At 38.5% G+C, this 12,886-nt stretch overlaps 1 protein-coding gene across 1 annotated transcript; it reads right to left on the bottom strand.

Moving 5' to 3' along the window:
* Window positions 1-1,007: 1,007 nt before the first annotated feature.
* Window positions 1,008-12,591, bottom strand: TDRD15 (tudor domain containing 15). Its single transcript, XM_075086714.1, has 3 exons — window positions 12,532-12,591; window positions 11,771-11,838; window positions 1,008-9,811 (listed from the first exon to the last, which is right to left on the bottom strand). Exons 2-3 carry the CDS (start codon window positions 11,771-11,773, stop codon window positions 3,788-3,790), a joined length of 6,027 nt encoding a protein of 2,008 aa, XP_074942815.1. The 5' UTR covers window positions 11,774-11,838; window positions 12,532-12,591; the 3' UTR covers window positions 1,008-3,787.
* Between the last annotated feature and the right edge of the window lie 295 nt (window positions 12,592-12,886).

Here is a 12,886-nt window from a genome sequence, read left to right on the forward strand (position 1 = left end):
GCAAACTTTAACAATCTTCAAATACCAAGTTAGCACTGAAACCTGAACTTCTGCCTGAAAGCCAAAACTTCTATGCTTCCTGGCCTATACAAATATTCAACTACTAGTCAGCCATTTCAAAAGTCCTGAACCACCCTTCCATATCTCCAGTGAAACCTTTTCATTCCTTGCCTTTCTTCCTGCATGAATCCCTAATGATCCCAAATCTCCTTCTCTCAGGCCACTATTTCTGCTGGCTGAGGTTTACTCCTTCTAGAGGTACATAGGTTTACTCCTAAATCAGCCAGGATCAGCAAAATCAGCAAGAGGCACTCTTCCTCTAGGGAGTAACACTGCATTGTAAGTTGCTAAAACTCACATATCTTATTGTACAGTTATACCAATTAAAGCTCCCTTGGGAAAACAAAATAGAAAAAGTTACATGCATGTCCTCCCCCTGCCCTCCAATATCAGGTAAGCTTTATGGAACATTATAAAATCATCTAAATAACCTTTTTAAATGCAGTTTACGTGTTCAGCAATGCACATCTTTAAAAGTAAATAATGGAAAATGTTTCTCAGAGTAACTGCATATAAATCTAAAAAAGTTCTAAGCAATGGCATTATACCAGCGTGCCTGTCAGGCATGGAAGGCCTGGTTGCCTTTATGTAATGTGCCAGCAAGAGCACATCTGACCAGCACAAAGCAGATGATGAGATGCGTGCCATGCTCAACCTTCTAAAAAGCCATACAAGTGAGCAGGCAGAACGCCTGTGCCATTCGTACAGCATTCAAAGGCAAACCTTGATTCACTGCAAGTAGACATAATCCACCCCACAGCTGCCAGGCTACAGGGCAAGGATTGCTCCTTGGCACCATCCCACAAGGAACATACTGAGGTAACTTAAGATTTTTTTCCAATGCATTCACCAGCCAAAAAAAGTCACAGAAAGCTTCAAAATATTCAGGATGACTTAGGCAAGGCGAGTTACACACAGAAAATAAGCATTTTATTACTCATGACAAAAGGTATAATACTGAATACATCAGTATACACAGGAACATCTTTAATTCTGAACAAGTGCAATCGATTATCATTTTCATTGACTAAAAAAAATAATCTAAGTAATCAACAACACAGTATAAACAAATACAGAAATACATTTAGGGAATATAACCAAATGATAAAAAGTAGTTTCCAATTAAATTTTACCAGATCAGTGTTTTTGCTCAGAATTATCCTTGCCCAAAAACAAACAGGAAAAAAGACCTAAACTTCCAAATACTAAATGAATTACATTATTTTTCAACTAGATTACAAGTATAGCCTCTCCTACTTACAAGAAAAATGGTGTTACAGCTAAGGCTGGGGGCAGGGGAACTACATACTAAAGAAAGAAGACTGGGAATAAAATCCATAGCCAGACATCCCAGCAACTTCTTCTAAGAACTGGAACGTAGCCTTAAAGGCACTTCCGAAAATCCATATCAACAATGGCAACAAAAGACATTCTGTATATTTACAGGTGCAGCACAATCCTGAGAATACTTTCAATTATCTTGTTTTTATCTTGAGCACTTTGGGTGACAGACGTTCAGAAAAGGAACTACTATCACAAGCTAGACTCATTTTGAGTTGAAAATGAAACACACATTCTTGCAAATAAATCTAACATTTTCAATACACAGAACATAAAAATAGCACACACAGAGCTCTATTCTTCCTTAACCATCCATAATTTCTAGGCTTCATTTTGTAACATTAGGTAAGCAGGGTTCTAAAACAACGAAGTTAAAGCACAATATGATTTACATTAGCAAAAAAGTTCTCTAAATTAAAACATGCGAGTTGTGTATTAATACTACACCAACAAGGCTGGCATTTAGGGTATCCAGATGATCTTTAAAAAGAAAAGACACCCAAGCACCTGCTGTTCCAACTGAATGGTAGCCAGAAGTTAATCAGATTTAATTAACCCTTAAGCATCCGTGCCTCTACATGAAAATTAAGTATTACTTGGCACTACAACGAACGTAGCCCAGTGAAGTAAATGTAAAGTTATCACTCAAGGTGAGTAATGTTGCACAATACAACCTTTGTGCTTTATCATAAGAGCAAGCAGTACGTCAAACTATTGACAAAGAACATGCCAAGTAAGATTATAATTTTAACGGGGAAAAACTTTGAATTCTGCAATAATATAATAAAATGGTGCAATATAAACAGTTAACAATCACAAATGGTTACAAAAAAATCCCTCTATTTAATCAAGACATTAACACTTCTGATAGTTTAGATAAATTATTTAGACATTTTTTTATATATATAATTTATTTAGACAGTTTATCTTACGCATTTTCTGATTTGTTACTAATGGGCATCTTTCACTCGTATGCTGAAAGTATTTGCATGCTTGTTCAATAATTCACCAGCAGAGTTAACTTGGTAAAGACCAGCTGGCATTGTCTTATCTCTTATTTATTCTGATTTCCTGGACATATCTCTGTCCTTTAAAAAAAAAAATTAAATTCTGTTTTCCAGATAAAGCTTCCAAGTTTTCACAGGAATTAAATATATCATAATATCCGGGGGGGGGGACGGACACGACTGGGGAGGTGGGTATGTTCTTAGATCTGCTTTCCCTCTAAATGTGTTGCCTATCATTAGGGATGTATTAATTTTTACATTTAAATTCAAACAATCACAGGGCATACAAAGAAAGCCCCCCACACTTCAGGCCTCTTCATGCTTTATCTTCATCCAAACAACTGAGGAAGGAGGTAGGGGAAAAAATTAAAGGAAAAAAAAAATCAGAGGAACACCTGACTAACTTTTATAATTTCATAATGGTTACTGGGGAGAAAAAAATTTCCAAGAAATATACAGCACATCATCACATTTCAGTTCTCCTGAAGTTAACTCCTTCTACAAAGAAGAAAAAAGGCTCTGAATTGTTCCCTTCAACATACAAAAAGACTAAGTGCCCAGAGAAAACTTCATTTTGACAGGTGTGTGGGGAGGATGAAAGAGAGAGATCAGGGGAACAAGCACACTCAGCAGAGTGCAGGACCCCCACTGTGATGCAACTCAGATACCAAGAGAACCTTGAGACAGGCCAACAGCATCTTCACACCAAGAGCTAAATGAAAACAATTTAATGGGTGTCTCTCCCATAAATAGGGATCCAAGTTTTTGGCTTATTGTTAGTAAACTTTCTCCTAACAAGAGAAAAGATACTTACTGGGGAACATTGGAATTAGAAACAAAGAGAAGAATATGCAAGACAACACCACTGTAAACCAGATGTTACTGCAAATAAAGTTTTATATATATATATACACACACATACATGAATTGTAAAAGCATTCTGCAGAACAGTTTGCCAAAAACATGATTGTCTAAATAAATATAAAAATAAATCTTGGGTGGAATATACCAAGAGCAGTGTCTGTGGGTTTTTTTAAATACATTGAAGCAGTACTTTCCTAACTGCAGTCTACTTATTATTCAAATAATTCTTTTGATAGTACCTTCACACTGTCTTTCTAGACTGTGGAACATCAGAATCGCAAGTCTCAACCAGTGCTTCTGGTAGCAGATTTACTCTGTATTAAGTCAATTTTATCATCACAATGCTGAAAAGAAACCCCAACTTCTACACAGTATTGTCCAGAGTTTGCAGTTTTTTCTTTCAGAGTTACATGAACTCAGATCCTTTGTTAATGATATTCCAGCACCCGCTTTACCAGACTTCCTTATTTGGAATTTTAGTACAGACAGTCCTATGCTTCAGATACTTTTTTGTTTCACTTTCTTGCTTTACTTCGGTCAGGAAAATACGAGTTTTCATCATAATTATAATCTGGTTTACTAAGGGAAGCAGAGTAACTAGAATTTGGATGCTTAGTGTGCAAATCTATTTCTTCTGGTTTAATTCTGCCAACTGGAATGAGGCAGCACCTACTTCTAGAGTAGGCTGCATGGCCAGCCGCAATTAAGGCATGAGCTAGATTGTTCTCCTCGTACAGAACATCCACCTCTAATTTCATGTCAGAGCCGTAATGCTTAAAATGAAATATCAGACCCGGTTTACTAAGAAGCTTCCGAAACAGAAGTTTAGCTTCATCGCTCCAGTATTCCCCCTTGGCAGGAACTGTATCATGTAAAGAGCAAGAATGTGCCAAGCGTGGCAAATAAGACAGACTTTCTGGAATAACTTTAAGTTTATGGATATCGGAGTAAGGGATGCTCTTCAGAAAGCCATAGTCAATAAATTTAAGAACAACAGACTGACTTGTTACTTCACTAACTTCTGCCCTGTTCCACTGTGCTTCCAGTCCAAACTTGATCAAGCAGCTAGCGCCAGGAGCCACAAGCTCTTTTGGCAAAGCTGGCAAATTGTCAGGAAGGTCAGAGAGCAGCAGAGACAAGTTTTTCATGCAATCAAATAAGACTTCAAACTGAATGCAGAAGTTTGAAGGATCAGTAGCTGCAGTTGCAAACCCAGGATACGTTCCGCCACTCTGCAGCAGCGTCCACGTGATTGAATTTACCTTGAATGATGTATTGAACTCTTTACAGTCTGTACTATTAGATTTTTCTGATCCAACATTAGCCTGACAATGACTTAAGCGCTGGTTCAAATACTCCTGAAGCAGAATTTCCCCTATTAAAATATCTACTTCCCAGATATGAGAGGATTCCAAATACCTCAAAAATAAGATCCTTATTTCACGATCCAGGAGTGCATTTACTACCTGGACAAACTGAGTTTTCTTCAGTTTTTTCAACCAAACCCACTTACACAACACTGCTTGTTTAGGAATACTTTTAATATTGTCACTGAGCATCTTTGCATTATTGAGGGACACCATCTCACACTTGCCATAATCCATGAAAAAAACTAGCATTAACTTCTCCCTGACAAACAACTTAGTCACTTTTGATCGATACCACTTCAAGTTCCTTTCAGATTTTGTCATACATTCCAATCCTTCTTCAATATCATCCACTCTAAACAAATCACTTCTTTGTGCTTCTTTGACAAGCATTACATTTAAGTCATGTAATATTTGCGAATTTTTAAGTAACTGTACATGAAATTCTCCACTCTCTGAAATACTAATTACTTCTGCTCCTTCTACCTGTCCAGAATTTAGATCCTGAGGAAGGACATTTAAGGGTGTTTTGGAAGTATTTTTCATCCTAACAGCCTTAGTTTTACTTTGACCACCTAAACCACTCCTAGACTTTCTATCCTGAGGATCGAAATTTGTAATCAGAATTTGTTTTGTCCTGTTTTCCTGCTTATGGACTGGTATGTTTTGCCACCTTGTCCTTTTGCCTTTTTTCTGCAGAAGGTCATCAGACATAGACTTTCCATCACAAATCACATCTATTTCCCACTGCTCTCCATGTTGCTGTAAGAACTTGCAAGTGACTGGCTTGTTACTTATTTCACTAACAAAATAGGAAGTACTTTTATTAGCCCAGCTTTTATTAAGAACACTCTTTACTCTGCTAAGAAAACAATGAACACTGAGCCTTGGTAGAGTTAAGAACTTTTTCTGAATCCTGCAGATCTTTGAAGGACTTACAACTGCTGCATTACCATAGTCAATGAACTCTACCTCAAAGGAGTTTCCTGATTGCAGAGTTTTAATAACTGCTCTGTAGTAAAAACAATCAGTGTCATGCTCTGCTAAAACGAGATCCCCTACCTTGAGCTCATCTAAGAAATTTTCGTGACCTATATTCACGATGCTTTCATTTAATTCTTCTGCTAGTTGTATTATTAAGTTTTCATCCTCCGCAAGCTGAACATAGAAACTTGACGGACTATTCATATGAGAAATATAGCCCACTACTTCAGAATTCACTTGAATATCACGTTGAGGAAGACTGATTAATTTAGGTGTATTTTTGTTACTCCTTTCCTGCTGACTTGTATAATTCAGTCTTTTGTTATGAGATTCAGAGAAAGCATTTACAGTTACTTCCTTTGAATTTAAAGCAGGATGACTGAGTGAGTGAGAAGTAGGCTCTCCAACCAAAGGTTCCTCTCTGTGCTCCAGAGAAGCACTGACAGTATTTCTAAAACCTGGTCCTTGACTGTCCTGTAAAGTTAGCGGTTTTGAAGAACCACCACACTTCTGTGTCCTAGGTGCAGTTTGCTCTTCATCTCTAACATTCTGCCCAATATCAGTCTGATCATACTTATACACTTGGCATTTCACTTCAGTTTCTAATTTAGCTCCCTCAGGATTTTTAAGAGCTACTTTAAAAATTTCTTTGTCATCTTCCACACGACATACCGCTCCTCCATTACTCCCAACAAATTGTTCCGTATAATTTTTCAGTGCCAATTCTTCCAGTATTTTTTCTTTAATTTTCTGACTTACTTTGAGCTGTCCATCATACAACTCAACAACAATCTGTCCATCTGATTCTTTGGATACAACTACAGCCTTCAGCAGTTTACCAAGGAATGTTTCCTCAAACCATCTAGTAGCTCTTGCTGGAATTTTTGTCTCCCTAAGATCTGACAGACAGCATTTAATAGCTTGCATGGGTGTGAATATTAGGTCAGTGGCAAAGTCTGGAATAGGCATCAACTGGTCTCTCTCTACCATATTCTTATTTCCAAAATCCACAAAGTCAGCACATAGATAGGATGTTGATTCCACAGGAGAAGCCAAAGCTCTATAAAAGAGACCATCCTCAAAATATCTGGCTATACATAATCGTGTACTGCTGGTATCATATCTCACATTATTTGGCATTGTAGTTATGACACTAACTTTCTTCATCAATGCCTCTAGAGTTTCAGTGTTTCGATTAAGCTGACAATAGAATTTTGAAGGACTATGTATGTGAGTTACATAAACTTCCTCCTCGCTTCCAATTTTTATATTAAAAGACGAGTAGCAAAAACTGTACAGAGAACCCAAAGATGCAAGGTTTCTCAGACCAATATATTCAGACTGGGTGAGACCACGTTCTCTGAGGAATTCCTCCGCACTAATAAATGGAGTCTCTAAGTCAACTATATTGCATAAACAGTTGGGGCTAACAAGAATAAGAGCATAAATTATGCAAGTCAGTGGTCCTCTAGAAGCAGAAATGAAGTCTTCAAAGTGGCTACATACTTCAGACCAATTAAGTGAGTCTATCTCTAAGGGTACATTTTTAAGTCTACACTGAAATGCTTGACTCTCCAGGGTTAGGAAATCTGGAATAACAGCCTGAAGATCTTTAAGTAAAACTCTTTCCCGATAACCATAGTCTACAAAAACCACATCAGCTTCATTTCTGGATACTTGCTGCACAACGGTTCCTCTGTACCACTTCCCATCTTTGGGACATTTAACAACACAGGCAACTTGTCCACTTTTGTATGGACTGGTATGCTCTTTATAGTACATCTGAATTTGTTCCATTAAGTTATTTAGCTCTGGCAGTTTACTTTGCAACTGACATGAAAAATCTGCTGGAGAAACAATGTAAGAACAGACTACTTCAAAAACAGCCCCTGGTTTAAGCACAAATTCTTTGTAAAATAGTTTTTTCTCACATACCGACTTACGGCTTTTAAAGATTGCATCCTTTCCAAAACAGGACAGCACAACAGATTCTCTCAGCACTGAAGGCACACTTAATGATTTTTCCTTCTGAAATCTCTCGCCATTTCCAGATACCTTATTTTTAGCAATATTACAGCTGCTCTGTGCATTTACTTTTTTTTTTTTAAATTTGTGGGGATTCAGGGCTCGACATCTTTTTGCCAAATTTAGAACAGAATCTGGTGTCTTTTCCAAGTGTTCAGCATACCCACCTTCAACCATACGCATGGCAACATCTTGCTGTAAACCATTTTTATACCGTGCATTAACAATATACTTGTTGCTTTGCTTTCCAATGACATGAAGCAGGAGTAGTCTGTTAAACACAATGTCTTTGAAGAAATCAGTTTCCTTTTTAACCCACACATCATCAACAGGAATTGTACAAGCAAGTGCACAACACATAGCTAAAGCTGGTAAATCAGAAAACTCAGGAAGCAATGTTTTCACATCATAACAAGGTACTGTATCTGTATTTCCAAAGTCCAAAAAATAAACAGTAATATTTACATTAAGCACTTCAATGACAACACCCCGATAATAATTCATGTCTTTGCTATACCGAGCACAACACAGCAGTCCAGGTTCTGGCTTTTTAAGGACCATTTCATCAGCTCCACATTGGTTATATACATCTGCAATATTTTTCATCAAGGCTTGAAATTCATTCTGATATTCAGATGTTTGAATCCAGAAGTTAGACGGATTTATGACATATACCACAAAGGCATTATGGAAGGAATTCATTTGCATTTCTACTCTTTTGCAGTGGCTTGACAAAGAAATGTCCCATTCAGGTAAGCAGGTTTTTGTATGTTTACATCCAGCACAATTATTAAACGAATTGCATCTCTCATCACATGGTTTGCGGTTTACAGCAATACTTGTGATTTTTGTTTCCGAAAGCAAGACACACGACGCAGCTGCCTCATTCAGGTTTTCTGGATGCTTAGCACTATTTCCAAGATTTTCATTTTGCAGTGTAATGTAATACAAGCGTTTAATGTCACTGAATAAATCAATATGGACACATACAGAAGTTTGTCCTATCAAGGCCCTTGTAAGTTCTTTCAGCTGAATTTCTATTACTGTTTCATCCTGACTACTGAAACAAGACAGCGCGCATGGAAATGAAGTCATTGGCAATGCCATGAACTCTACTTTAAGTTTCTGAATGCAGCTAGATGGCACAGCTTCAATATTGCCAAAATCCATAAACCAGACTTCGACATGGTCAGAGAGAAGCTGTTTTATCACTCCTCTATGCCACTGTCCAGTTTGCCTTTTGGCAGCACAGAGTAGCCCTAAACTATCAAAAGATTTATTATCTTCTGTACTAATAGCTTCATAGTATGAATGCATAGCTCCTGTCAAATCTTCCAGCTCTTTCTGCCATTTCTGTAACTGACAATAAAATTTATTTGGGCTTATTGCAACAGTTATTTTTACATTTTCTTTACCACCAACAGGTAGTCGTGGAAAGAGGTCATCTGGAACTGGCCAAAAATCTGTCAGTTTCTCAGAATTACTGGAAGCAAGCAACTCCTTGACTGGATACTTCTGTTGCAACAATTGTGGTACTCTCTTACAAAGCATTTCTTGGGGAAATGCTCTTAATGTTTCTACAATAAAACAAAATGAATCTCCATCAATACATTTTCCTAACTGCAGTTCACGAACATCACTGACGATCTTTGGTACTTCTACAATGAACAGCTGGCATGGTAGAACAGCTTTCACATGACCTGTAATCTGTAATCCTACCAGAGATGAGAAATAGTTAATGGCTTTTAGACCCCATTTTTCCCCAGCAGGAACTATGCTTGCAAAAACACCCAAAACCACCTTTGGAGGCAGCTGAAACAATTCATCACAAGCAGAAGCAATATGTGTTTCCTCAACCACTAACACTTGCCCAGTGTCTATAAGAAAAGCCTCATAAGTATCTTCTCTCTTTTCCAGAACTCTTCCTCTATGCCATCTTCCTTCTGTGTCTTCCACCAAACAAGACCCACCAACACAAATATTATCTTTTGCTTTGAATACACGTTGTATTTCATTTTGTAGTATGTAATAGTCAAGCTCACATCCTGCCTTGTACTGACCCTGGAACACTATAACCAAGCATTCCGGATGGCATTCTATTTGAGTTATCTTCAGATTCATGTCTACTATGTGTGGTGAGGGACTCGGGAGATTCCGTTCTGTCTGCAAAGAAAAAGGGTAAGATCAGCCTGATAATTTTCTGTATTTTTCTTTGTCAAGTAATTCCTTACATGAAATTTGTTTCAAAATGCTTTAATATCATATTATCACACTTCTGGTTAAAATGTACACTAAACATTTAACAGTGTCATGTTTTATGCAACTGGGATACACTTGACACGATTTTCTTTGTAAAGAGATGTTCAGGTAACATCTGAAAAAAATACCTCTGGACTTGCTCTTGTGGCTAGACTAATTTTATCACTTGAGAATTATTTGTAATCAGAAAGCTGTCCCCAGAATAAAAATTAAAGAGAATTAAAGATTGTAGCAGAAAACTGAGGTGGGTGGGGCAGAACAACGTAACACAGACATGCAGGGACACAGGACAGGACCGGACAGATGAGCAAGATGATAACTATTTCTTCTCAAAGAAAAGCACTTCTGCTCAAAGAAAACAAAAGAGCAGAAAGCAATTCATGTCATTTATACAACCTCTGCTCATCTCACAAGTGTTACTTATAACCAGTAAATTTAACTGCAAATCTCTCTAAAGGAGGCCACTTTCAGCATTTCATTGCACTGGACTTAGAGTTACAAGGAGAGTTTACCTACAAAAGTATTTCCAGCCTGCTTCTTTCTTTCTTTGAAAAATGTGAATGACCAAGGACTCCTCCCCTACTCACCCTGCTTTTCCTGTATAAATCACTTCTTCAAATCGATGCATCTTAGAGCTCTGCGCTTTAATGTTCACTTAATCTGGCTGTCTATATGCTATCAGGTATAGCTGTAGCATATTTTAAGTTTTTTTAATTGCAAGGACATACAGAACACATTATCTACATCCAACATTTCTGCACTGCCCATCAACTAACAATCACGCCAGGTGTGTTTTGTACTGTCTCAACACTCCAGTTCTGATAGTTTAAGCATCTTCAAACCCTTCAGATACTTCTCTGCTCTTCATGTATAATCTGGTTTTCAAGATTAGCTTCCAGTTCCATTCAAATTTGTCAATGGATCTGTGATTTCACATTGTTTAAGAAGGCTGTGCACACCCATAATTTAATCAAGCAAATCTATGAAATAAACTGCTGTTCTAACAAAGTAATTAGGGGCAGATCACATCTGTCAAATGCAAAGACAGTAGATAAATACACAAGGATATCCTGGAAAAAACACATGCTTAATTTATTAATTGCTTATGTAAAGCTGAAACTTTCAGTTTCAACTACAAGTTATTAGAGCAAGATCTTCCTCAGCCAGCAAAAAATCTTCTACAGAACTACCACAATAGCTTTTATCACAAGCATACATGAAGTAGCTAGCAATCATACAGTGTGTTCAGAGTAAGCATCAATGCTTAGCATTTTAGTCTGCAAAAAATGAAATTAATAAATAAATGAGCACTTTTACTGTAAAGCTTACCAGAAAATCTTGGGCTGGAGGAGGAAGGATACATGGCTTCTCAAAAACAATAAAACAACCACAAAACAAAAAAAAACCACTAAAACTACCAGCCACCCAAAAAACCCCAACAACCTCCTAGTAAAAGCAGTACCAAATCCAGACCTGACGAACACCTTTTTAAACAAACTCCCCTGATTTTCACTTCTCCAGGTAATAAAATACAAAGTTAAACTCCGAGTTTTTTTTAATGAAAGCTAACAGTCTTCAGGAAAGGGTTCTGTTTGCTTGGATCTGATGGTTCCATTCAAACCAATAATGGACCTTATCTTTAGAGAGAATCAAACTTTTCAAGATGCACCATTGATGCTTTGGGCACTTTTTTTTTTTTCATTGAAACAAACCCGTGGTTGCACAAACATATAACAAATGAAAACAATTTGTGCATCAACATTTGCTTGCCCATTGTCACAGCCCAAATAACAGCACCACATCAATACAGCCACATTTCTACAGTTTATAAAATGACCTTTTGCTTTTTACTCACGTACATACCATTTAAGACTTTTTCATTCAGAACACACCTTTAGAAACCGCAGCCGCCTTAACAACTCTGCATCTCTCTGCAAAGATTGAAAAATCATTAGAAAAATATGCATAAACTGAATTCTTGTACTACTTCTCTAAAGCCTCCTACTGCCCAACAAAGACCCCCCGTCAGAGTTCCTCATACCCAGTTTAACTACAATGTTAAGATTTCAAAAAACGAAGTCACAAAACTGAATCCACCTTCCCAAAACTACGGTAAGGCCATTCTTTCTTCACTGCAGTTCAAGAAACACACCAGCCACAAGAACGCTGTACAGATAACCTACCCCCCAATTTCTAAGCCAGAGCGGTCACGCATTTCTATTTGCAATTGTTCAGCCATCAAAATCTGTACTCTATCATGCACTACTACCATACAAACAAACCTACAGCATAATAAAAGGGCTTTTAAATGCAACCAAACGCAGGAGACAAGCGACAGCTCAAGGTACCTGCGCTGCCCTCCACAACGGCAGCTCTCACCGGGGCTGTTTGACGCCCGAGGCAGCGCTCGCCTGACAGGAACACAGCGTAAAGCCGGGCTCCACTCCAGAAGGCGCGGACCGCCGGACGTACGCTGCCGCCGCAGGCAAGGCCCGAAAGCGAAGACCACCAGCCTTCAGCTGCAGCACCAGCTTCCTTGCCACTCACAAGCGCGAAAGCGACATGCGAGACCCAGAACACGATCATTTTACACCACCCCACACCCACCCACGTCCGCCGCTCACCCCTCACGAACAAAATGGCGGCGCAAAGCCCAACTCCCACACGCTGCTCGACAAGGCGCATGCACCGCTACGCCACCGGGAACAGCAAGGCCTCTTTCGTGGCGGGTGGGGCTTAAGGTTGATTGGCGGGAGCTCCCAGCCAATCGGCACGGCCCGGTGGCAGAGGTGACGCCTCCATCTTGGGCTGAGGCAGGAGGGTGAGGGGCGTGGGCTGGTGTGTCGCCTGTGTGAAAACCTTGTAATACTGAAATTTTCCCTTGTCTAAGGTGTTTTGAAGTTCTGACTAAATTTATTTGTGTAGTTGTACTTAGTGTTAGATGATCGGATTTCACATCCATAGAAACTCCCATTAGTC

Source organism: Phalacrocorax aristotelis, chromosome 3 (assembly GCF_949628215.1).
Source record: "Phalacrocorax aristotelis chromosome 3, bGulAri2.1, whole genome shotgun sequence".
NCBI lineage: Eukaryota > Metazoa > Chordata > Aves > Suliformes > Phalacrocoracidae > Phalacrocorax > Phalacrocorax aristotelis.